General features: G+C 42.1%; 1 protein-coding gene across 4 annotated transcripts in view; it reads right to left on the reverse strand.

The window, feature by feature from the left end:
- The window catches only part of Dclk2 (doublecortin like kinase 2), a 122,579-nt gene that overhangs the window by 29,578 nt on the left and 65,944 nt on the right, over positions 1-27,057 (reverse strand). For 3 of the 4 annotated variants that reach the window (XM_005344175.3, XM_013348664.2, XM_026787294.1), the window contains exons 3-6: positions 19,423-19,525; positions 16,662-16,763; positions 15,700-15,747; positions 10,700-10,794 (exon numbers count right to left, since the gene is read on the reverse strand). In XM_005344175.3, coding sequence (XP_005344232.1) covers positions 10,700-10,794; positions 15,700-15,747; positions 16,662-16,763; positions 19,423-19,525 — 348 coding nt within the window. The remainder of the gene's footprint in view (positions 1-10,699; positions 10,795-15,699; positions 15,748-16,661; positions 16,764-19,422; positions 19,526-27,057) is intronic. The other variant, XM_005344177.2, reaches the window with a different exon arrangement.

The following is a 27,057-nucleotide window of genomic DNA, read 5'->3' on the forward strand; positions in this document are numbered from 1 at the left end:
TATGTGATAAGATGGTATTTATAGAATTTCAACTGACTGATACCAGAAATAATACAGAATTTCCTCCTTTTTCCCTTTATACAACATAACACATTAATAAATGTATTTCACAGATACAGTCTCAATTCACATTTAACATCACAAAAATCCATACTGTACTACTTTTTAAAATTAACTGTGCTACTTTTGACTTCAACAACATAAAGCATGCCTTATGACATCACAGCTAAGCAGACACCAAAATTAGTGCAAATGTAAGTCTCAGCACCACAGAGAATTCTAATAGTTAGATTAAATCTCCAGCCAGCTCTTACAAAACAATCAGATTCTCAGGATTTAACCTTTTTATTTGTTTTGTCCTATTTTATTTATATTTTGGCACTGAAATTGAAAGTGGCACCAGAATTGATAGCACTGTACAAGAAAATGTCTAAAAGTTGAGATGTTTAAAAGCAAATTCAAAGAGGAGACTAAGAGGAGGCTTAGAAATGAACACAAATGCCAGGCACAACTTTAATCCCGGCCCTCAGGAGGCAGAGGCAGGGGCACACCTTTAATCCCGGCCCTCAGGAGGCAGAGGCAAGTGGATCTCTATGAACTCAAGGCCAGGCTGGTCTACAAGAGCTCCAAAGCTACAGAGAAACCCTGTCTTGAAAAACCAAAATAAATAAATAAAAAACAAACAACAAAACAAAACTTATTTTGTTCCCTACAGCTACCTCTGGGGTCAGATCACCCCCCAGGTTCACCTGGCCTCTTGAGCTTTTCATGTCTCCCATTCCACAAGCTGTTAGAGAATTTAAGGGATCCAAGGACTCCAATGGGTCTTTTTTCCCAACAAAATAAGCTCTGATCTTCAGCCTGGCATCTAGGCCATGGGCTGTCTCCCCCTCCTAGCTAGTACAACCCTAACTCAAATAATTTCCTTTATTTATTTGTTACTTAAACTTTCCAAGTCTAACTTTCGCTCTCAAAAGGCAAAGCAGCAGTCCCCAGTCTGAACTTTAGAGAACTGACATAAGCTCACCCCTGTAAAACCACTGAGCAAAGTCACTGATGTGGCACATTAATTCAACCACAGTTAGGGGTGCTTTCCCTCCAAATGCCTAACACAGAGCTAAAATGATTCTCTAGTAAATAATTTTTTAATTTGTTAAATCATTCATTCCAAGCTGATTCCCCTGCCAATAAAATCCTTCCTAAACTGAAAATTGCCAGAGAAATCAAAGATCCAACTTAAGCTACTATCAGCCTGGTTCTATTTGTTTGTGACAGGTGTCTTGCTGTACATGTAGCCCATGTTCACACTGAACTCATGACCCTTGTGTAAACCTCCTGAGTGCTGGGATTACAAATATGCACTGCCATTTCCAACACCCTCACTCTTGGTGGAATAAAGAATGAAATTTTCTGCAATTAAATCTCAAAAATAAATAAAAGTAGCCCTGCCGATTACTCCCAGGACTCTGAACAAACAGACTGGAAGCTGGGTCACCAAAATCTAAGAAGTAACAGGGACAGGGATGCGTGCACCACACGTCTAAATCTCATTGCCCAGAAAGAGGCTGGGTCAGGAATGGACACCTGTCATCTGTCTCCAGCGCTCAGAACTCAGGACACAGGTCCCCACACTACTTCTGGGATGTTAGGACCAGCCGCGCTCAGCTTTCCTGCAAGCGGTAACATTCTGCTAAGTTCCTTTCTTTCTGAATGTCCTGATTGAGACCAGGACTCCCTAAAGCCCACATTTACTTCCACACATACTTGCAAGTCCTGCAGTGTTTATCCACTGAGTTCCTGTGGACCTTAGTAACTTCCTTACTGTTTATTTTAGAAAGCCCCTCTCCTCTCCTATCCCAGTTCCTTGTAAACCTGCTTTGTACTGTGAGTCTGGGGTAAGAAAAAGCATGGAAAGAAAACAGGAAATAGAACAGGTGGTGAAAGCCAGTTCTCTGACAAACAAAAAGTGCCAGAATGGAAAGCAGTGAGTGTGAAAGGCAGAGGCACCCTGTGGAGGGAGAGCACACAGTGCTAGCTAGATTCCTGTGCATCCAACAGAACCTTCCATGAATCACCCTTAGTTGTAGCTTTTTTAGCAAATGACAGCCACCATTTTTCAACTCTCATATTGACATTTTTTTTAAGTGCTAAATCTTTTCAAAATCCCTGTATCGAGTTAATAGAAGTGACTTATCCAATATATTCCTCTACTTGGAAACAAGGCTTTCATTTTTTTTTTAAAAAAAGTCATAAAATAATACTAAAGAGGATAATTTTACTGTGGCATGGATGAAGAGCCCAAGACATAATAAAATATCTAAACGTTTCCTTTCTTTCTTCACTGTTCAGTCAGATCTACAGCGACACACTGTGCTGTGCCAAAGGATGCAGATGAAGAGACACGACCATTGGTAATCCTGACCATGACTGACAATCCTATGAGGATACATACAGCAGTTAAAAACACTCCTTGAAGCCTGCCTATGCCATGTCAGGGGCTGAAAGCCTGAAGTCAATGTGGAAGGGCTAGGAGAGGGAGTCACTTTGTGCAAGATCTCACTAAAATATACCTTCTAATCACTCAGTTTAGGATTAAAGTCACCATGAAGCTTGGCTCTCCAGGACCATAAAAGCTGGTTTTTCATTATGCTCTGCAGAAGGGCGGTGGTTGAATAGGAACATTTATAGAAGGCATAATATTCCCTGTGGTCTGGAGATACACAGACAAAGAGTAATGAAAACACAGGAAGCCGCAATGACTATTAAAAGTTCTATTTCTTTTGCAAATTTTTTTTTTGCATTTCCCTGTCCCTACTAAAAGAATTACCCACATACTCACTTCATTTGAGATATGTAGCTTGTTAATGTTGATAAACAGAACCCACTGTGTATGTAAATAAGAAGCAAGACAGTGGCTAGCTTGACAGCTGTGTGGAATGTGCCGACTTGAACCCACCCATCTCTGAGCACACCTCCATAGACTGCGGTCAGTCAAAATCAGCTAGAACTCTGTCCTATCCATGAGCTAGCCCTTCGAGTAAGATTCAGGCTTACTGCTTTTGAGTAAGAGACTGGAGGTACCACATGCCTTCACTGTGAATTTCATAATCTCTAGGATCCAGGGTGCCGTGGTTGTCACTGCAGCAACCTCTAAGTCTAACTTCACCCAGTTACTTCTAATGTTACTAACATGAAGGGCTTCCAGTGTCCTGTGTTCACGACCAAAGGAGCATTGAACACAAACACATTCGAATAAAGTTCTAAGTTGTACACACTGGTTTGCATGGTGAACCCTCATCTACCCTAATGGGTTGCAGCCCAGGAGGCTGAACTATCCCCAAACTCACCAAACTAACCGAGTAACCACCATGTACAAACAGCATCTGGTATTCAATGCCATGATTTATTTTGTTAGGGCACCAAAGTCTTCAAAACTACTTAATCTGCTTCTTTGTTTCTGTTTCTGTCTAACAAAATCAATTATGTTCAAAGATGAAGTCACCGCACAGTGTTTCTGGGGAAATGAAAAGCACCTCAGAGTGGCCACTTCCCTATTCTGAAAATTATTAACTTAGTTTTAAATACACCAGAAAAGCCAAAGCTCCAGGGAGAAGCGGCAATGTCTAAGGTCGGCAGCTACTGTGGGTTTACATTTCACGGCTGTGGAAAGAGGGCTCCAAGTTCAGGAGGTCAGAGAGTTACGTTTTAGCTCTGCCAATCAGGCAGCACTTTCATCACACCTCACAAATCTGGGACGCCTTTCACCACCAGCAGACCCAGGAGACACCATCAGATAAAACATCAGCACGCCAGACAGTTTATAATCGCAAGATGTTGGTGATATTCCACATGGACTTTGTTCTTCCTCCTTTCAACCAGCAAGAACACTCAACCACAGAGAGCTCCCAGGCTTGGAGCTCTGCATCAAAACTCAGGCATTTAAAACCTGTGTGTGCCCTGACTCTGAAGACTGAAGTCACAGCTACCTTAAAAGTCTTCAGTTTGGACAGATGATGAATTAAAGTCCAGGGAGGTGCTTTCCTCATCTGTCTGGCAGTCGATGACACATTTAGTACTCTTTATTGCTTATCTGCGCCCCTGCCCCAAATGCCGTGATTTAAGGAGAGTATGTAATCCTGCAGAAGAAAGCTGCCAGCCTCATCCAAGGGACTCTAAAGTGCCCTGCCAAAGAAAAGAAATCACAGGCTGAGGTCAAGGACAAAGCCAGAAACGTAGGATTAAGAGGGGAGGGGGTTCCAAGACCTGAAGAGAAAAGATTGGCAGGGAATGGATGGTTCAGAATATAGGTGAAAAGTTTGGGAAAGAGAACAGAGCAGTAGAACTGATGAGGAGACAGACGGTTGTGACCTTCAAGCAGGCACATGCACAGGAATTTGGGGAGATCAGAGTGGAAAAGAAAGGCAGCCTAAAACTAAAGTTCTGCATGGTTAGCAGAAAGATGGAAACGGGATTGCTGCTAAGGCAGCTAAACCCTGAGCCTGACCCTCCTCCTCCCATGCTGAACTGGCTGACCTGTGTGACTTTTTTTTTTGGGGGGGGGGTTCGAGACAGGGTTTCTCTGTGGTTTTGGAGCCTGTCCTGGAACTAGCTCTGTAGACCAGGCTGGTCTTGAACTCACAGAGATCCGCCTGCCTCTGCCTCCCGAGTGCTGGGATTAAAGGCGTGCGCCACCACCGCCTGGCCCTGTGTGACTTCTAAGACACTGTGGGAATATAAGGTCTGGCTCCCAAAGTTAAGTTAAAGAAACAAGAGCTGTCTGGCATCCTTTTCCTGTCACTTGGTTCCAGGAAAAGTTAGCAGGCACCGTTTGAGGACATAAAGTTAACCCATGAAGAAGTCAATGGGGGAGGAACCAGGGCCTTCTGGACCTCCAGGGGGTGTGGATCTGAGCCCACAGGTCAGGTTCTTGCGCCTCTACAAATAAATTACACAGAGTCACAGTCAATGACAGGAGAGGAGACAGTTCATTAACGGGGAGACACAGAGGAGCCTGGAGATGTGGCCTATCTTCTCTGTGGCTCAGCACTCTGTGGGCAAGAAAAAAGGGTTGGGGTGAGGTGACCTTTTATGGGTTGTTAGCATAGTGCTCCTGCTCTCTTAGCTGAAGGAAGTTCAGTAAACTAAATTTGCCAATCTTTTCCCAGCTGCCCTTTACCTTTGGTACGTTAACCTGTAAAACCTCCTCTTCCAGTTTCTATTGCCCTGCCTCTAACCCAACTGTCAGCAAAGGAAGAAGTCACCTGATAGGTGGATACCCCATTCCTATCAAGCCTCAGGTGACTCTACCCTGATGTGTACCTCACCAACTAGCAATGAAAGAGTCTGCCCATAACCCCTAATTAGTCTGCCCCTGAAACCCAACTCCAAAGAACCCGTGAGGAGATAAGTATTTACTGTTGTTAAGCCATTAAGTGTTGGGATACATGAAAAGGACGTGGAAGAAAAGAAGGGGCGATTTGGGAAGTAAAGTCAGTAATAGGCAGGAGGAAGCAGTGAAATGTGAGCCTCCCTACCCTTTCTGAACCTCCCTTCCCTCAGCTACAGAACTTAGGACCTGTTCATAACAAACCTTCTGAAGCCTGAACTCCATCCCAGCGCGCATGGCCAGTGATGGGGGCTCTGGAATCTGTATGAACCACAAGACTATGCCTCATGTGCCTGCAGCTTCCTGGGTTCCAAGAACGTTCCTTAGGATCCTTAAGGATTAAGAATGTTCCTTAGGATTTTTACTCTCTTGGAGCTAGGGGTTCTTGGCCAGAATATTTCTAAGAACATAAAATAAAGGAAAGGAAAAGAAAAACTCAGTCTGACTTCTCCCAAGTTTACCTTCCTTCTTACACACTATTGTGCACTTGCGTGTTCCATTTGAAATTTCCTTCATGTGAGTCTGAACCTAGAGACCCCACAGTTAGAGTAAGAATACCAAAGATGTCCTAAGTGTTTTCTCTGTGTTGAGTCTATCTCAGTGCCTCAGTCCAACCTATGAGCCCTCCTTTTTTGTTTTGCTTTGTTTTTGAGACAGGGTTTCTCTGTGTTACTTTTGGAGTGTGTCCTGGAACTCAGTTTGTAGACCACGCTGGCCTAGAGCTCACAGACATCTGCCTGCCTCTGCTTCCAGAGTGCTGGGATTAAAGGCATTTGCCATCACCGCCCAGCTGAACCCTCTTTTTATAGGAAAGAGCAACATATGACTTGCCCAAGGTCACATAGGCAGTGGTAGGCCACATCAACACCAAACCCAGACACTCTGACTGGATACCCTGTGTCTGCCTCTAAACGAGAGAGAGCTGACTCAGGTGTCCACAAGGCTGCACACTAGCTTCTCTCGTTCTACCTCAACCCTCTGATCAAAGACTTTGGTCTTAGTTGCCAAGGCTTAACTGGGATTCGCAGAATTCTTTAACAACTAGAGGACGGGGGGGGGGGGTTCTGAGAGCACCAGGAGGCTAAGCACCCTTGTAAACCTTCACGAATTGGCCTCACTGCAAAGAACTCTTGGTGCCAAGATTATGAGAGGTAGCCAAACACCTGCTGTGAAGGAGACTCCTGTCTGAACTGTGTGAAGGCCAAGTCAACCTATAAGCCCTGCTTGCCAAGAACAAGTAACTTCACGGAATGCTGGGGGCTGTTGTTTATCCAAGATAAACAAGGTTGGTTGCCCCAACTGGAAAGGATGTGCTTGATCACACATAGGTGGGAGGTACATAGGCAGGAAGTAGGTCAGCATGTATGCTTGCTCCCAACTGGACGAAGGCAGGAAGAACTGTAGCCTTGTGGGTTCTGATTTTATGAGCACCTGGCTAACCTAATTCAGTGTCATTCTCTGGGAATATACGGGCTTGCCCTCTGTATGCTGTGAATATATTTTATTAGCACTGGTTAATAAAGAGGCTGCTTTGGCCTATGGCAGGAAAGAATATATATAGGCAGGAAAACTAAACTGAATGCAAGGAGAAAGAAGGCGGAGTCAGGCAGATGTCAAGGAGCTGCTGAAAGAGAAAGACACCCAGAACCTCACTGGTAAGTCACAGGTTCATGGCGATACAGACTAATAGAAATAGGTTAATTTAAGATATAAGAGCTAGCTGGAAATACATTTGAGCCATTGGCCAAACAGCACTGTAATTAATATAGTTTTTGTGTGATTGTTTGGGTCTGGGTGGCCAGGAAATGAAAGCACAGTCTCTGTTTACATAATGGCGCCCAAACAATTGGGGCTAACTGGCATGGCCCGACACCCACTTTGGCCCAGGATTAGGAAGAAAGTAGCTGAAAGCGAGCATGCCAGTTGCTCAGCACTCTGGGCAAACAACGAGATCAGGTCTGTTAGGCAGGCACGGGCAGGAGAGCATTGTGAACTCCCACTGCCACACACAGAGACACTTCCAGACAGCCCAGCATGCTGCATGGCAGATTTAGCTTTTACTCTGACAAAAAAAGGTTTATGTGTTGTATGGTGTTTCCCAGAGTTGATGTGTAAGCACGGCTCCAATCCAGCAGTCCCAGAACTGGTGGTAAATATATCTCCATCATATTGAAAGCCTGAGAGAGGTGGAGCCAGCGTCTGGGGCCTCAGTGACCACACTGCTTACCATTTTAAAAAAAGATCCTGGTCAGAAAAGGATTTCAGATACACAACAGGACAGATTCAGACATAAAAGATCTCTAAACAAGACATAATGTGTTTTAAAAATGCACATAGGGAGAGAGAAGAAAAAGATAGACAGTTATAAAAAGAAAATAGTTTTTAAAAATAAAACAAAGTCTTTAAAGAGACAATAAATATAATACTGATACTCACAGGTTAAAGGAGTAAAGATAATAAAATATTAAAAAGTCATAGAGGAAAAGAAAAGGCACATAAAGATGGAAAATTACAGAGTCTGGATTATGTATATTATTGTGTTTTCTTCAAACTTTGTTTTTTTTTTAAGAAAACAAACTATCTCTTTTCATTATACATACCAATCCAAGTTCCCACTCCCTCCACTCCTCCCATTTCCTCCACTTACCCCCCCACCCACCTCCATCTACTCCTCAGAGAGGGAAAGGCACATTGCTTTGGGAAGGTCCAAGGCCCTCCCTACTGTATCTAGGCTGAGCAAGGTATCCATCCAAGAGAATAGGTTCCCAAAAAGCCAGTACATGCAGTAGGAATAAATCCCGGTGCCATTGCCAGTGGCCCCTCAGTCTGCCCCAGCCATGCAACTATCACCCACATTCAGAGGGACTAGTTTGGTCCTATGCTTGTTCCTCCCCAGTCTGGCTGGTGTTGGTGAGCTCCCACGAGCTCCTGATCTCCCAAAGTTCAAGTTGAAGAGTGGGAAGAAGGAGAATATGACCAAAGAGGTCAAGGCCATGATGGCTACACCCACTGAAACAGTCCACAATCCAAATCCATCATTGTGAGGCCACATCATTCTTTTGGAGACTTCAAGTATCTCTGTTACACACAGTCTTGCTTCACTGCTGAAAACTTAAACATTTTAAATGTCATATGTAGCAGATCTTGAAGAGGTTAAAGGACCATAATTTATTATATACATTCAGAGTATAAAAACTTAATTCCTAGTTACCAGATAGAGACTCAAATCCAAAACCATCTACAGGAAGCTAGATGAAGCCTTTTTCTAGAATTAGCTGATACTCTATATAACCATTAATATCATGACAGAAAGTTTAATATATATAATATACATTAATTTTATAAATTTGAGATGATATTTGTACCTTAAGGAAAGTTTTAAAGGGTCAAAATCAAAGTTATGAGATTAGTGGCAACAGAAAGCCCCTTAATTTTTGTTTTTCTTCTGTCTCATATCAGGTGGTTCTTCTGACCTGAGACAGAGATTCTGTATTTTTTTTTTTTTTTTTTTTTTTTTTTTTTTTTTTTTTTAGCAAGCATGCTTGGGTTTAGAGAAGGAGAAAGCCACATTCCAACTCCAAATCCAGCTTTAACTTTTAACTGGACTAGAACTACAAAAAGACCATTTTGCACTATATGTAGAGAACAGCAGAAACAAACATTTGGGAAGATTTATGAAATTTTATCCTGTTGAAAATGTGATATAGGCCAATTTACTCTCTTTCTTGGAACATTTTCTCTCATTGATTCATTCTTTTTCTTTAAATGTCTGATTTGTTCAGTGGTCTTCAGATCCCTTCATTCTTCTGGAAAGACAAAAACAAAACTCTTCCCCAACCCTAACTTTGGGAAGTTTCCCTTTTGGCAAGTTATATCTGATAAGATGAAAACAGTTGTTAGTCTTATAAGTTAGTTTAGATTGAAGGAGAATTGCTGTAAGTTCAAGGCTAGTCTGGTTTGCATGGTGAGTTCCAAGCAATCTGGGGCTACAGAATGATACCCTGTCTTAAATGAAGGAAGGGAGGGAGGGGGGAAGGAGGGAGGGATCAGGTGATTTAACAAGTGAAGCCTGACACCAGATGACTGAGGTTGGTCACTGGAACCCCAACAGCAGAAGATAACTGACCCTGCACCTTGTGCTCTGACTTCTGCATGCAAACACACACTCACGCACACACAGAGGCACACACTAAACAGATGTAATTAAAAATATTTTAGGGGCTTAAGAGATGGCTCAGCAGTTTAGAGAACTGTTTAAAACCCAGATTTGGTTCCCAGCACCCACCTGGCAGCTCAAAACTGTTTGTAACTCCAATTCCAGGAGATATGACACCCTCTTCTGGGTTCTCTTGGCAGTAGACATACACACAGGAGACATTTATACACATTAAAAAATAAACTAATAAATCTTTAAATAAATATATTAAAATTTTTTTATATTTATTTATTTTATATATATGGGTGCTCAGTCTTTCTGGGCATCACATCTCATTACAGATGGTTGTGAGACACCATATGGTTGCTGGGAATTGAACTCAGGACCTCAGGAAGAGCAGCCAATGCTCTTAACCACTGAGCCAGTTTTCCAGCCCCAATATATTAAAATTTTAAAGGCATTTTCCTGAAGTATTAAATTGGATGATGCCAGTTTATACCATGATTGAATTCTTAATTGTCAGTTTGTCTAAAAGAAGAAAAACTTACATGAAATAAAGCTACTAATCAGCTGAATGTTTGTAGACACAAAGCCATGCATAGTTTTTGTAGCATCCCTATGGAATATAACTGCTGCATTCATATGCGGTATTGTAGGATTGGAGAAGGACATCCACAGTCTGGCCCCTTTAAGCAGAGAACCCAAGGCAGTTAGAATAAAATGTGTGTCTTAGGGGAGAACCCTTGAGAGCGGTTAACAGTCTAGACTCTGACCTTTTAGCTGCTGGTGGGACAGAAATGTCCACCTACAATGTTATATTGATCTTTCTCCCAAGTTGTAGACTTCAATAAAGTCAAAATACATTAGTGAAGTTAAAATCATGATTGCAGAGGGTCTTTTGAGATGAATCACAGTGTTGTCCAGTGCTTTGCTGTTGCAATCCTCTACAATAATTAGAATACTACTTGGTTCCACCACATTTTGTTCAACCCATCACAACCTTGTATTTTCACAGAATGTGAACACTGTGAGAGTTGCTAAGGAGGCTGGTTGATATGATGACAGGCTCAAGCGCAGGCTTTTCAAGCTCACAAACAAATCTGTTAAACCACACAAATAACAGACTACATAAACGGGCCACATCTCTCCCTTCATACCTTCAATCCTCTGAAACTTCCTGGGCTGGTTGGAGAGGAACTGGAGGACTTCGTGGACTTGGGAGTAGAAAGCTGGCTGCTGGGAGTTCCATTAACTGGCCAGGAAACAACAGAGAGACGGCCATCAGAACTCCAAACAACTCGATTGTGAAAACACCGAGCACATGCACAAAAAGGCTCCCATGAAGCTTTGCTTCATTTAAAGCCCAAAGCAGATAACAAATCAGCACAAAGCAAAAGCAATGTATCTTACTGCAATACAGACAAAGTCAGACAAGGCGTGAAATTAGAATTATTTGCAATAATAGTGTCCCAACAATGATATAAACAAATATAGAAGACAATCATGGAATTACAGGTGTGAGCGGGAGACACTGTCCACACAACCTGCCTTCCAGAAAATACAGACAAATGGCTACCGTGTCATGAAGGTCTGTGATGACAGCCATTACAAACTGCCACTATCCATCTTTATCGTGATGTGTACCAACGTGAGTCACTGAGAAATGCTTATGGTTCTTTCAAATCAGTCCAAATAACACGAGTGCATGTGTGTATGCGTGTGTATCTGGTATGTATGTGTGTGTATCTGAGTGTGTGTGCATGTGTGTGTGCCTGCCTTCCTTCCCTCCTATTCTGTTTTTGGTGCTGACTGAGCTAAGCTTTCCATACATGTTTTGCACATGCTCTACCACTGAGCTACAACCCTAACCTTTAACTTCTTTAACATTCTTAATGGAAAGTGAAAGTAACTATTTCTTCTTATACTATTATTTAACTCAAGGCCATTAAAAGATAATTTATTCAAATACTTTTTAATATAGGCTAGTTATTTCTAATCCTCCCATTTTCTTCACAGTTTAATTTCCCCCATTCCTTAGCAAATACTGGTAGTTTTCTATGTACCACCTTCTACACCTCCATATATCTCTTTGGTAGAGAGCTCGAATGGGAGTCTATGCTGAACAGACAACAGCCAATCCTGTTTGTAGGGGAGGTCAATCACAGACACGAGCCTGCAGAGTGTTGGCCAACCATCACAGTATCCTTCACCCACTTCCAATCCCATCATCCTGATCTATTTCTGCGGGAATCTCAAGAAGCTTTGGTTAATATCTGGGATCAGTCATTGTTCTCCTCTGAAAAGAACTTGTAATCCCTCTTACTTCAAAAGCAATCCTCAAAAGCTCCTGCCCAAAGCAGATGAAAGCTGCCACTCATCTTCGTGAAAAGCAGAATGAAGTACACTTTTGTTTTCAAACATAGGAGGCAGGCAGTGCTATTTTAGATCACCTGAATTAAGTGCATAAAGTCAAACGTGAAGGCAGACAGCCTGCACAGTTGACTAAAAGGCAGTGCCAGTTCTGAGTGGATGCAGAGATTGTAGACCGAGAAGCATATATGAACAGTAAACCATTTGTGAGCAGGGATGGCTGTGTTTATGAAGTCATTTCTGTCTATTATTTTGTGTTTTTACGAAGGGTAGATATTTTTCAATATTTTAAATTTTTTAACCCACATTTTTAATTTTTCTAATTCTTTTTTGCTTGTTTGTTTTTGTTTTTCGAGACAGGGTTTCTCTGTGTAACAGTCCTAGCTGTCCTGGAGCTTATTTTGTAGACCAAGCTGGCATCGAACTCACTAAGAGCCACCTGCCTCTGCCTCCCAAGTGCTGAGATTAAAGGCATGCGTCACCACCCAGTTAATATTCTTAATTCTAAATCACTTGATTAACATAGATTTTAGTGTGTGGGTGGGGGGTGCATGTGTATTTTTCCTTCATGTGTGAGGAGGACAAAGCCCTCCACCTTATTTCTCAAGACAAGATCTCTCACTGAATATAAACTCATAAATTCAGCTAGGCTGCCCGGAAAAGTGAGCTCCAGAGACCTATCTGTATCCACCTCCCAGTGCTGGGATTATAGATGCATGGCTTTTCCCACCTTTACACAGGGTACTGGGATCTGAACTCCAGGTCCTCACGCTTGCTCAACAGGCATCTTACTGCCTGAGATACCTCTGCAGACCCAATTACTTATTTCCTATAAAGGATTTTAAGGCACAGAAACTACTCTGCATGACATTGATGGTGGGCATTTGTTATGTGAATTTGCCAAAATCACAGAATGCACAACCATCAAGAGTGATTTGCGGATCATGAACGCTGGGTGATAATAAAGTGTTGCATGCAACAACTGTGCTCTTCTTCATGAAGGTGGTGATAAGGGAGGCTGTGAGTGTTTGTGCAAAAAAGAGATCCAGGAGACCTGAATCTTTGGCTCAGATTTGCTGTAAGCCTGAAAACTGCTCTTGAGGAGTCTCTAAAATCTCTTTCAAGGCAATTCACATAAAATAGATCATTATGGGCAGAAAGCTAGGAAGCTTGCTGGGAGTGGAGACAATTTCACTCAACCCTTCATCCCTTTCACAGATCTGTACAGGTCACCAAATCACAGTCCACAAGCACTGTGGGCTTTCTTCTGGCACCACACTGACAGAGAGGCTGCATTAGAAGGTGGCGGAGTGGGACTAACAGAAAAATTAGTTCCTCGCCAAGGCCGGTTTGGGAGTAGACAGGTTTCCTAGAAGTCTAGCTAAGGAAACTCACTGCTAGGGATTTAACCCACATTAGTAACTACACGTCCATCCTCCCCCAGAGAGCTCCCATTGTAAGACACCGACTCTCGGAGCCAGTGCGTTTCGGTGAAATTCTACAGAGACTAATCATGGACCTGAAGGTGCCATGTGACATCCGTTCCCTTCATGGCTGCACTCGCGGAAGCGTGGTGACCAGCCAGCATGTCCACAGCACTCCCTCCCCTCCACCACCTTCTCTAACTTCCTTCCAGGTGACTTTATCCCCCTCTACAATTAAAAGGTAAGAAATACATTGGGAAGGATTTCCATTTGATGGCTCTGAATATTTTTTATCTTTACAAACTATGCTTAAAGATTCACAACTAAAAACCTAAAACCAGCATTTCAGAAAAGTGTGGAATGTGTGTGTGTGTGTGTGTGTGTGTGTGTGTGTACGTTGACTGAATGGTTACAAGTTTGTACAACAGAGGCCAGAAAAGAGCATCAAATCTCCTCACCATCACTCTCTGCCTATTCCCTCAAGATGGGGACTCCCCCTGTATCCATGGTTTGTATTTTCTTTGCTATGTTGGAAAGCAGCAAGCCCCAGCAACCACGCCTCCACCTGACATCAGAACTGGGAACACAGGCATCCATAGGACACTTGGTTGTGCTGTTTGTGCTAAGATCTCACGGCTGGTCCTCAACCACAGAGCAAGCACTCTTAACCACTCAGCCACCTCTCTGTTCTCTAAAAGCAGTATTTATAAGACTCATTATAGTTAGACTGACTAAATATTATCTACTTTACTATCTGTGTATTTTAAAGGAGTACTTAGCTATTTACACAGTTTTGTTGGAAGGTTACGTAGACTCAGAAACCTCTCTCAAAGCAGCACTTTCTATCCTAAGATTGACATGAACAGTATTATGTTTATAAAGTTACTGTCTGAAATTTCAGTTAATCCCTGAAGTTGTTGTTGTTGTTGTTGTTGTTGTTGCTGCTGCTGTTTAAAAACGGCCTTGCTGCATTGCTCAGGCTCACAACTCTCCTACCTTAGCCTCCTGAACAGCTGGACTGCAGGTACCAGCACAGCCAAGCCTCTGTACAAGCAAGCACTTCTGATAGTGTGGTTGTAACAGTACTCTCTGCCCTTTAGAGAGTGAGGAGAAAACACTACTGGTAACACAGCACAATTTAGAGTCACTGTGGACAGACAACAGCGGCAGGGGCTTTCAGTTTTCTAAAGTGCTAAGCATGTCTCCAGTGGCCTCGCCTAAAGACCATTTGCTTCTGAGATGTGTTGAAGTCTCACAACTTTCACTGAGGAGTCTGAGGCTGACACTATCCAAATTCAGATTAAAAAAAAACAAAACCCACAACATTTAAGTATTCACTAAGCTTTGTTATAGAATAGTAGATGGTCTGAAGACAAATGCAGCAACAAAATGTTCAGTAAATTTTTTCTTCAGATCTCAGGGGACAAAGTTAATCATACCTGACTCTTGAGCCACTCTCTCTACTTTTATTTAATAATTTTCCTGACAAACATCTATAAATCTGTCACCTGAAATCAAAAGCTAGGAAGCACCGAGCCAGAAAACTATATCCAAACACATCAATGTTCCATTAGCTTTTCCATTTTTAAGACACTACAGAGTCAATACAATTTAAATAAGTTCAATTTTAACCTTTGGTTAAAAAACCCAGTGTCAACTGTCACCTATGTAGAAAGTCTGAGCGTAGAACGCTGTATGAAAATAATTGCTTCCCAACTAAAAAGATGCAGTGTTGGTTGCTTCCTTTTATGCACAGAAAACACTTCCTTATCCTAGTCTGGCACAGGCCATCATAAAGTACTTTGAAGTAGAAGATTTTAGTGATTCCCAATCCTTTAACACAGGGATCAACAAAGTGTGAGGTTAGAATTCCTTCCATTATCTTTATTACTAAGAAACTTGTTTTGTTTTGAGACAGGGTTTCTCTATGTAACAGTGTTCTGGAACACACTCTGTAGACCAGGCTGTCCTAGAATTTACAGAGATCTGCCTGTCTCTGCCTCCTGGGTGCTGGGATTAGAGGTGCATGCCACCACTGCCTGCCTCAGCTAACAAACTTTAGCTTTTCAGTCATGTAACACTTTCTACAGCTCACTGGAACACAGACATCCTGGAGGTGGCTGCCTTCCCCTGGATCACTGTGCTTTGACTACACAGACAGGCATTTAGGAATCTTCTTAGGTTACATGGTTCAGCAGAGAGGCTGAAGTGGCCTGTGCATTGTAAAACATTGCACATGGCACAGATGTCCACAGGAGAAGACCAGATACACTCATGAAAATGGAGCAAAGGAAACAAAAATGCAGCCAAAGACAGAAACAAAAACCCAGCGGAGTGACAAAGCTGTAAGGACCCTGGCTCACCTGGGGATTTGGCTGTAGAATAGGCACTGGAGTGGCCAGCCCTCTTTACTGTACACACGCATATGCACAGAGCAGGAGGAGACAGTAAGGACAGTGGTTATTCAGCAGGTCTAAAAGACAGTAACACAGCCTGCCCTAGAGGAAGTGAGGCGGGTGCTGCAGTGGGAACAGCAGAGAGAATGACCCAGTCTGACGTTTCAAACCTTTCGATGCCTCACCAGTCAAATCATCATTGTGTTTCAAAAAAAGTTTAGTTTACTCCAAAGGGCAGCAGGCTGGGCAGTAATAAGAATACTGTCTATAAAAACAGATGTTTTTTTTCTCTAAAATCACTTCCTTAACAATAAATTGTATGAGCAAAATTATTTGTAATAGCTAACAATTCATCAAACCAACTTATTGAGATATAATTTGACTAGTGGTTTTAATGTTAAAAATATCAGAACAGTATAAATTTTGACAAAATTTTTAAGATTTGGATCTGAAAATTATAGAACTTAAGTAAGTCATCCTTTCTGAGAATAATCATTACTGCTATTACAACTATTTGATGAAGAAAAAGACTATGAAAGTTTTCAAGGAGAAAAATTTTTGCATGGAACTGTGTGTGTGTGTGTGTGTGTGTTGCACCAGGAAGAAGTAATTCTAGGAAGATAAATATCCACAATTATGAAGCACAGAATTCAAAATATAGTATACAGTGCCCAGAATGTGAAATGCATTTATGCACACGTCAGTGGAAGATTGGACAGTGAGGCTATCTACAAGAAAATGTGTCAGAATGAAGTCCAAGAATTCCTTGAAAGACTTTTGCCTTTTGAAGACAGATCTAATTTTGTTTAAAATATCTTACTATTATTGTTCTAGAACATGGTTGTACACAAGCTGGTAAAGGCTGTTAAGTTCATAAAAATGTGGGAAAACCAAAGACAGCACCCCCTTCTAAGTTTTTCTGTTACTACCTGAAGCTGGTGACTTGCTGCGGCGAGAGGGCCCTGGGCTTTTGGATCCAGAATACTTAGCAGCTGAGACTCGAGAATAAGATGACTTCAGGACACGGCATTCTGTAAAGAACAAAAGTGCATTTGTAGGTAAAGCAGATTTCAGCAATGACCAAAGGCATACCACATGCACTATGGTTAGCTGCCTGAAACTAGGGTGTGTGTGTGTGTGTGTGTGTGTGTGTGTGTGTGTGTGTGTGTGCGCGCGCGCACACACACATGTGCCATCACACAAATGCAAGAAGTCAAGCCAGCCACCTTCCTCATCACTCTCTACCACATTGAGATAAGCTGTCACTGAACTCAGGGATTCTGTACTGGTGGGCACTTACACACTGAACACCTTACCAAGGCATCTCTCCAGCCCCACTGTAATTACCTGACATTTTCTTTCCCATTCTGCCTTTTATTTTTCTAGTGCTGTGAATTGAATGCCGGACTTGGTGAGCTACCAGCCCCTGAGCTCCATAAATTCCATGTATGGAGCAGTACTTCCGAAAAGTACGTGTCATATTTACATCTCCAGTTAGACCACACATCTGTGACATGTCATTGTTTGGACTAAGTTCTTAATGAGCACAGAAACTCTACTGTCCTAAGTGAATGTATAGAATCATTCACAGTTAAACCACACGTTTATCTGTGTGCAGCTTGCAGCTTTTTCACAGGCAGCATAGACCGCAATTTAACGTCGTCTTCAAGTCCTTACTTTAAAAGGACAGAAACTAACTTATGGTCTCTTTACTATCTAGCTACCCATCTCTCCAAAGCATGGAAGAGCAAAAATGAGAAAAATAGCTTTAAACAATAACACTGACCTTTCCATAAGCTACCAAATAAGATAGCATTTGGAGCACAGAACGAATTACAGCTGCGAGCATCACTTCAGATTTGAGTAATTAAGACCACGGGTTTCTGCAGTCAGGCAGACTGGGGATGAGTCATGGCTTGACATTTGCCGGCTAGAAGGAAGACCCTGCTTATGTTCAAAGCCTCACTATTTCTCCCTAACATATTAGTGTAAGAATAAAATATGCTTCATAGGCTTGTTATAAGGGATAAATCAGAAAACATATTGTCTATCATTTACTTCAAAATACTTCAATTTATGCAAAAAGATTAAAATGAGAGTTAGTTTTAATCTAGCCCCTAAGGGTGGCAAATTAACAAGTGAAGTATAAATCAGGGGAATAATCACCAGGGAAGCCTAGTTAACATCTGAAAGGCTCTAATCAAAGCTAATATAAACGGGGCAGTTCCAGTTTTTGCTAAGCCATTAGCAATGTAGATTATGTTCCATTGTGTCTTAAAAGTGTGCTGTGGAGGTTGTTACCCCAAACAGACCCCAATATCCAGGAACTTCAGAGCCATATCCAGCTTTAAGAATTAGGGGGAAATTGTGACTTGATCAAAATTAGGTTAGCAGAATTCTATGCATTCTGAATGTTTTGTTTTTAAAGACGTAGCCTTAGCTGCCTTAGAACTCATTATGCAAACCACACTGGCCTCAACTCAACTCACAAAGTTTGGCTTGTATCTACCTCCTAAGTGTTAGAACTAAAATCCTCCACCACCACACCAGGCCTTCTTCCATTCCTTTCTTCTTGCTTGGGGGGAGTAGGTTTTCAAATTTATGTTTCCTTTGATTTTTGTCATTTTAATGCCTCTTTAATGTGTGATACTTTCAGAAGCCTAAGATGGAGCTCTTAAGATAACACAATTAAACGATTGACGTTTAAAACAAAACAAAAAACCTTTGTGCCTGATAAGTGTATTTGTGGTAGAATTCAATTTGAGATTTGCTCTCACTGTAAACACTTCACCATGTAATGATGGTGCTACAATACGGACAATAGCAAAAATAGCAAGACACGCATGGATCCTTAGCTATAGATGTATATTCATTCACTTGACCTTCACAAAATCTTATAAAACATCCATTATCACTCCCATTTTTAAAGAAGGTGAAATAACTAGAAATTGAGAGGGGGGAAGTCAATAGTGTTCTCTCTCCCTCCCCACCCCTGTGTTTAGAGGCTATCAAGGGCCATTATCAACAACAAAAAGCAAACGATCCAACTAGCTCTGATAAATTTACTACACATAAGGCAACAGTTGTCCTACCAATGCATGTGTAGTAAGCACTTAAACATGTTTTATTGTTATTGCTATGGTTAGTCCCACTTACAGTGACCATTCTACAAGACTGACTTAACTGATTAGAACTTCATTTGCTGTAGTGAGTTAGAAGGATGCAGAGCCAGGGCTAAATTATCTTCGGCTACCTTTTCCATCTAATAATCATTTACTATACCAGTATCACTTGAAATCATTGAAAGAGTTAAAAACTTATTAATAGATTAGTCAATAAACAGGCATTTTCATCCCACCCAAGTTATTTTTATAAATATATAAACAACGTATGATTTTTTTAAAGCTGCACACAAAATTGATGTAAAAAGAAATCTCAAGATAATTGTCATGGACAGTTTATTAATTATCCTTCAACATATGTTTCAGAGAGAAGGTCTCACTATGTTGCCAAGGCTGGCCTAGAGTCTTCCTAGAGTCATGTGATCCTCCGGCCTCAGGAGGTGGAATGACAGATGAGCACCACCCATGCTGGGTTATCTTTCTCCAGTATTCCTATGTCCTCAACATGTTTGTCACTAAAGTCCGAGCCTTTTCAGGAGCTACAGAGATGGTCAATGAATTGCCTCACCGCTATGATCCAGGACAAAGTCATCTTGGGCATAACGGTATTTTTCAGGTCCACATGCAATAAAAACATCATCATCACCAAAAAAGTCTTGCAGACAAGTAACCTGTAAAAAAAAAAAAAAGAATTCAAGAAATCAGAAATATTAGAGTGCAGTAAAAGTCAGCAAAGTTAAAATCACCCACAGCACTGCAATGGAACCTTCTCACTACGGTGTGTGTTTTCCAGAATTTCATTGCACAAAGCAGGTTCCCATGCCCCCTGACTTCAGCACAACAGAATGAAGAGTTCCTTCTGACCCCAGTACACCTGTTAAGCAAATGAAGATGTACATGTACATTTTCTCCCAAGATTCCTTGGCAGATGTGGCAAAGCTGGATTTGACAAAAGCCAAGGTTCCCCATTAGTAGTTAAGTGATAAAATGTTATACTGCTTTGCAATACCAGAAGGCTAGTGGTGCAGACTCAGTCAGTGTAGGAGGCTTGGATACCGCCCATTTCTTCCAACTATGAAGCAAGACCCAGCTTCTGTATTTAACTTCAGCGTGCCCAGACCAATGCTTTAAAAGCATCAATCACCTTTCTCTCCTGCTAACCCTGCCTCTGTGGGCCACCTCAGGTGGTAATGGCACAGACTCCTTTACCCACACATTACTCCTGGGAGTCATGTCCTCATGCTTGGCTCTGCTCCCCACAGCAGATCACTACTCAAAGGCTCTCAAGTATTTCAGCTCCTACATGGTTCACATGCATCTTCTTCCCTGCATGGGCTCCACCACTGTCCTGACACTGGCCATCTGACCTCCACTCTCCCCATATTCCCTAGCTTCAGTCACTGTTATCACAATGCCAGGGCAACCACATCACTTGCTACCCTCATTAGAAACTAGTGTCATTTCACCTGTCCTTTTCAGCCTTGTCTCTGACATATCCTCTGTTCACTTCTCAGCCATGGCACTGTGTTCCCTCCAGCATAGTAATTGTGGTTTGTTTTGGTTTTCTGTTATTAAGATATGAGTCATATAGTGTCCTAGTTAGGTTTCCATTGCTGTGAAAATACACTCTCCAAAAACAACTCAGAGAGAGAAAGGTTAGTTTCACCTTACAGATATAGTCTGAATAAAGGGAAGTCAGCAGGAACTGAAGCAGAATCATGGAAGAGTGTGGCTTACTGGCTTGTTCAGCCTGCGGTCTTATACAACCCAGGATCACCAGTCCAGGGGTAGCAATGCCCACAGTGGGTTAGGCCCAGCCACACCAATCATGAATCAGGAAAACAGCCCACAGGGTTGCCTACAGGTCAATCTGATGAGGTCATTTTCTCACTTGTGGTTCCCTCTTCTCAGATGACTCCAGCTTGTTCCACAATGGTGAAACATAACCAGCACAAATACTATACAGTCATCCATTCAAGCACACAATTCAGCACCATTTAATGTATTCAGAAGTGTACAGCCATCACCACAACCAGAAGAGAAGTCTTGAGCCCATTAGTGGTCACTCCACATGGCCTCTTCCATTACCTACATTACCACCCAAAGATATAAGGCACCTACACTCTCTGCCTTATGCCTTTGGTTCTATGGAGCACAGCTATTTTTTAAAACTATGTTTTATTTTTATTTTATATGTATGTGTATTTTGCCTGCGTATGTCTGTATCACATGCATGCCTGATGTCCACAGGGGCCAGAAGAAAGTGTCATATTCCCTGGAACTAGAGTTACAGATGGCTGTGAACTATGTGCATGCTGGGACTTGAACCTGTGTCTTCTGGAAGAGCAGCTGAGCTCTTAAACACTGAGCCATCTCTCTAGTGCATTCTAGATAGTTCATAGACATTGAATCACACAGTATAAGGTACTTCGTGATTGGCCTTTCACTTGGCTTATTTAAGGTTCATCCAGGTTGTAGCAAATATTGAGTACTTAATTGTTTTCTATGGCTGTGTAACACTGTCTTGTACAAAAGTGCCACTTTTTTTCTCTGCATACCAGCTGATGAACATTCAGTGTTTCTGCCTCAGGGTTGGTTTTCATCACTAGTTTTCTTATGTGGTACCCCAGGCCTTTTATTTTTTGTATATATGCATATATCTCTGTAGGGAGGGGTACGTGCACTTGAGTGTGAGTGCCTGCAGAAGCCAGAAGAGGATGTCTCATCCCACAGAGCTGGAGTTTCATGTAGTTATGAGCCACTTGACATGGGTGCTGCGAGTAAAACCCAGTTCCTCTACAAGAGCCATAACAACTGTTGACCTCCTAGCCATCTCTCCAGCACCTCGGAGGCTTTTCTGACCAACAATTGACCAAGGATGTGTCCTATCCATTATCTCAGGAACTCAGTAGAGGCTATGGCACTGTTGGATGTTTAACAGGTTTTATGATTAATTGAAGCATTGCGTGAGACTATTCATTCCTATTGGAGCTGAGTATCAGACAAGAACAGCTTCTCTGGATGAACCCGATTTAAAATGTACATTATACATCAACCAGAAAACAAACAAAAAGACTGGATTGTAAAAGGCTACGTATAAAGTATGGCGAGCTGGAGACTATCATCAGAGCAAGAGATGAGGATAATTATTCAAAGGGAGTGAGGCAGAAAGAAGGGTCCAAGAAAGGAGAGATGAAGAAAAGTTAAGGCTTTTGACTTGTGTAACAGAAATTGTACAGCTTCCATTAGCTCCAACAGTAAAAAGGGCAAAATGAGTTTAGTGATAGACAGAATGATGCAAAATTCAGATCTGGAATAGTAACCATGAAATGCCTATTAAACCGTCAAGTATAGGTGGTGAGGAGAAAGTAGAGCATGTACAAATCCAAACTTCAGGAGAGAGGTCAAGGTACAAGGGTGAATGCTGGATATACCAGTACAGATAGTCTTAGCCTCTAAACTCTTGCTCAAGTCCAGTAGTCCAAGCACAACAAAGAGGTCAAAGTTGACCCCCAAAGCTTAGCAACAAGCCAAGTTCAGAGGGAAGTTACAAAAGCAGGAAAAAAAAAATCAAGATGTCTACAATGAACCACGTCAAGAAAGTGTTTCAAGGGGCCTTAGTGTCAGTTACTGACAGGCCAAATAAGGCGAAGATTAAAAATTAACAGCTGGGGACCGGAGAGATGGCTCGATGGCTAAAAACATCGGCTGCTCTTCTAGAGGCCCTGGGTTCAATGTCCAGTACCCACGTGGATAACTCAAGGGCTCCGAGGGCAGCTGCATAGAACCCATGTGCATAAATAACAATTAAAAAATAAAAAGAAAGAAAACTGACAACTCAGGTTAGCAACATGATTACCATTCGAATCTTGACAAAGGAAATTTCGGTGTATGGTGTAAAGGTCTGGCTGTGGAGGGCTTAAGGGGGTGGGAAGGACAGGCAGGGTGACAACTTGTCCCAAGAGTTCTGACTTAAAGGTGGGCCAGAGTAAGAGTGGGGGAGTGAGTCAAGGGTCAAGAGTCTGTTTGTTTGTTCTTCCAAGATGAGACAAACAACCGCACATTACTAGTACACTGTTGGAAAGACCCATTAGGCTATGGGAAATAAAAAAACCCACAGGGCTGCTTTGTTTAAGAGAGAACGGACTCAGTGGGCTTTGGGCAACACCATGTAGGTCTTTTACAGTGAAGAGTGACAGGGCAGGGGCAGCTGGCAGACATCTAACAGATGGTAGGTGATTTTCCTTTATTCTCCTTAGTCTGCTTTACCTCTGGGGGCAGAGGTTTCCTAAAGGCTTCGGTGTTCTCAGTGAGGGAGGAAACAGGCCTGGAGATGTGGCAGGTACGGGAGCCAGAAGCCTGAGATCTGGGCTGCTGGGGAGGAGACCTATCTTACGCCTACAAGGCAACACGGAAGTCACTGGGGAACAGGAAGCCGGCACAGGAGAAATTCTCAATTGTGAAACTAGAAAGATGCTTCAGCCTGTAGGGCATTTTAGAGCAATCAAACCCTCTTTTTCCCACCTTTTGTGATAGAATTAGCATTTCAAGGGCTTATATCTCCCTAGAAATGGAAGAAAAGGGTGCTAAGAACACAGATGATAAAAATAAACTAGACACAAGAACAAAACCTCTTCTGGAATGTTTTCCTGAGGTTCAGACACTGAGAGGTGGGAGCTGGACAGGTTGTTTCTACAGGGGTTGCAGGAATTCGGAAGCCATGCTATAGGTCAGGCCAGTGAAGCCTGGGATGGAGCAACACTTCCTATTAAACCTGAAAGGAAGAACAACAAAGTAAAACCCACAGACAGCACTGATGACAAGAAAGAAGGCATAGGAATTCCTTTCCCTAACACTGTTCCTTTAGAGTACAGGTCTCTGTTCACATTTTTTCACAAAGTAGACTCAGACTACTATGCTAGGTTATCATTACTCTGTTTAAACTGTAAACCAGAATGCATAGAAATAAAACAGAGGGGCAAGGTGAGGGTATAGTTGAAAATGGATAAAAGCCCGTATTCATGGAAGGCCAGGAGTTCCAGCTTCCTTCAGTGCTGTTTCAGCACAGGTACAAGCCCATGGAGAATGAGATAAACACAAATAAAGGAGCAGACCTGAGCACTGAGCCCACTGCCACCAATGCATCCCATCTACCCACATACAAACATCCATGCGTGTGCATGCGTGCGCACACACAGAAAAACAGCATGTCATAACGTGACTTTACATATTTCTCATACTTCCATATTTGGTCAATCAAGTGCTACTTAGACACTTTACAATATACTTGAATTCTGAGGGATTTTTTTTCTAATTTTTATTTCTCTTTAAAAACTGAGATTTACACATTGAGGTATGATACACGTTATAAATCTGTGTCAGACAATATCAATATTGTAAATAAAAATTGATTCAACAAGAGTGGGAAAAAAATTTATCCAGCTAGAAGATCTTAGCTTGCTTCTAAATTCTTTAATTTAAGGAATTTAATTCTTTCAAGAAGCCAAGAAGCTCTTCAGGAACAGCAAAAAGTTATGTGGCTTGTGAAAGAAAGCTACAAATATGGGGGGCAGTGTGTAATATTACTACAAATACGATGAAGGCATATGATATTACTACCTAGGTGCAAATATGATAGGGGTATGTACTATTACTACCAAGGTGCAAAACTAAAGCTGTCAGTAGGATATAATGGAGACAAATAAAACCAAAGAATACAGTATATGATAGGAGCCTGCCTAAACACACCGAGGGGGCATTTACAGACTTACAATAGTCAATTTTTCTATCCTGCAGTAGACAGATGAGTTAAATCAAGGTGAACGAGGAGCAGCTGAAATTTCAATCCTTGTTCCTAACGGTTTAAAACCGCCCTCCCCTTTCTCTTCCCTTCTTCATCTATGTTGAAGAGAATGCAAACGTGGAAGGCATAAGGTCTGATGAAAGGACTATCTGGTGTTCCAAATGTGGTAAACATTTTATCAAAACAAAAAAGGCACAGAGGTTTCAAGAAGCACTTATGTTCTGAACCCAAGGAGGCTGTGTTGCGTCCCAATCCCTAACTGCTATGAATGCCTCCCCAAAGCATCATGTGCTAAAGGCTTGTAGAATTATTAGAGTTATTATGATGCCATGGAACCATTAGGAGGCGGGCCTTCTAATGGAAAGTCTTCAGGTGGCAGGGAAAGGCCCTCAAAGAGGACTGTGGGATTCATGAAATGAGTGGTTTTGCTGTAAAGAGCTTCTGTCGTGATGCGCTTCCTCACCTCAGGCCCAACCCTCAAGGCTGAAATCTCTAAGACTATGAGCCAATAAAATCTCTTCTCATAAATTGTTTTAGGTACTTTGGTGTAGTAACGCAGAGAAGGCCAGCACGCTGGCCCGCTGGCCCTCACTCCGGGACTCTCCTACTTCTTGTCCTTCTCAGAGTTGAGAGGGGCAGCTGAAGAAGCAGGCCAGATCTCTCTAGGCTTTTTTCCTGCTCTAAAACCCCAAAGTCGAATAATTTATCTTCTAAAAAAAGTTTACATATATTTTAGGAGACTGCTACCAAATCAGTGAACTTTTCTGACAGGAAAGAAAAAAAAATACTAAAGTTCAAATGTCATGCTTTCTTCTGTTCAAGTCTCAGTTTCCTGAGTCCTCTAAGGGTCCCCAGGGGCCTCCAAGTCCCCTGACCCCTCATGCTTTGTAATTACCACACAGGTGTTGTTACCTAGGTAACTGCCTGGCTCTCTGTGGATCTCACAGTAGACGGAACACCACATAATCGGGTTCAGTCTCCTGTCCCTCACAGCTCCGTCACCTGACACAGCTCCTGCTAGGGAGACTTCACTCAACAGATTTCTGTGCAGTGAATCGGGACTGGAATGGCTTGAGTTTCTACTCCCTTCTCACAGCTGTCTCATAAGCTTGCTGTAATTCCTTTTAACCCATCAGCATGCAGGTTGGCACCAGCTGACGATGTTTTCTACACCAGGGCAGGCCAGTCAAAGCTTGTAACTCCCTATGAAAGGGTGAGTTCAGAAAAGACTGGTTGATCAAATTTTGGTCCTAGACATCTTAAGATGCTCCCTAGAAGCTAATCTTGCATTACAGAAGCGCTCTGAAGGATTAATCCTTTCATCACTATCTCAGGATACTTTGAGAGTCCAACTATGGGGATAAAGGAGACACAGTGTGCAGTTCTGCAGGATACTTGACTCTCGCATAAGCTCAGAGTTCCCATAAATGAGGGCCTCCTGAGGTATCTCAGAAGCACACTTACAGAAATATCCCAACACCTGGTATGAATGCAAAGGAAACATCTTTGGGTCTCAGAGAAAGGGTGAAAATCTTAGCCCCTTCAAATGCCTTGCTGCGAGAACAAAGACATTTTATAGGAGAAATAATAGGATGGTGGATACACATCAGAATTTTCATGGGTCTTCCTCTATTTTAGCTGTGTGGGGGGTGGAAATGGGGGAGGCAGTTACTGAAATCAAATGCTTTTCAGTATCAGAGGTCTGCTATAGGATTTTCTGTTTAAGAGTACCTTACATTTTGGAGACAATTATTTTACGTTACTTACAAAAATGATTTGAAAAATCTCAAAAGGAAGACCAATAACAATTTATATGTTGAAATTGAAATCATTGATTGCATGGCCTTTTACTGTATCTACACTGACATTCATTCACTGTCTTGTTTAAAAGTGTTGCAGGTATATAAAACAACAAAGAATTGCATTTCATCTTGATCTCCCAAACAATACTGTACTATTTGATTTTTCTGTTTTGTAAATATTGAGAAAACCAGCTTTTATATATCAAGAAAACTCAAAGAGTAAGAGTTCTGACATAAGGGGTGAACCTAAGAGTCACCTGAGCCGTTTTTTATTTCACTGCTAGCAAAGCAAAGCCCTTCACTGGATTGGCCTCCTTGGTATTTGAGAGCCAGAAAGCCAGCACATTGATTCACTGAAACTAACTTTATCTTAAACACACAAGCACACAAGCACACACGTACACACACACACACGTACACACACACACACACTGTTGTGTTTAAATAAATTCTACCAGAATAGTTCTGTTGAGCTCACCAATGCCAGCTGAATTGTGACTCGAAAAGCAGGGGATAAACCCGGACTCTCTGAATATGACGGACAATGAGGGCTGCTGAGAAGCCAAGGACAATGGCACTGGGTTTTGATCCTACTTCT

Source organism: Microtus ochrogaster, chromosome 1 (genome assembly GCF_000317375.1).
Source record: "Microtus ochrogaster isolate Prairie Vole_2 chromosome 1, MicOch1.0, whole genome shotgun sequence".
NCBI lineage: Eukaryota > Metazoa > Chordata > Mammalia > Rodentia > Cricetidae > Microtus > Microtus ochrogaster.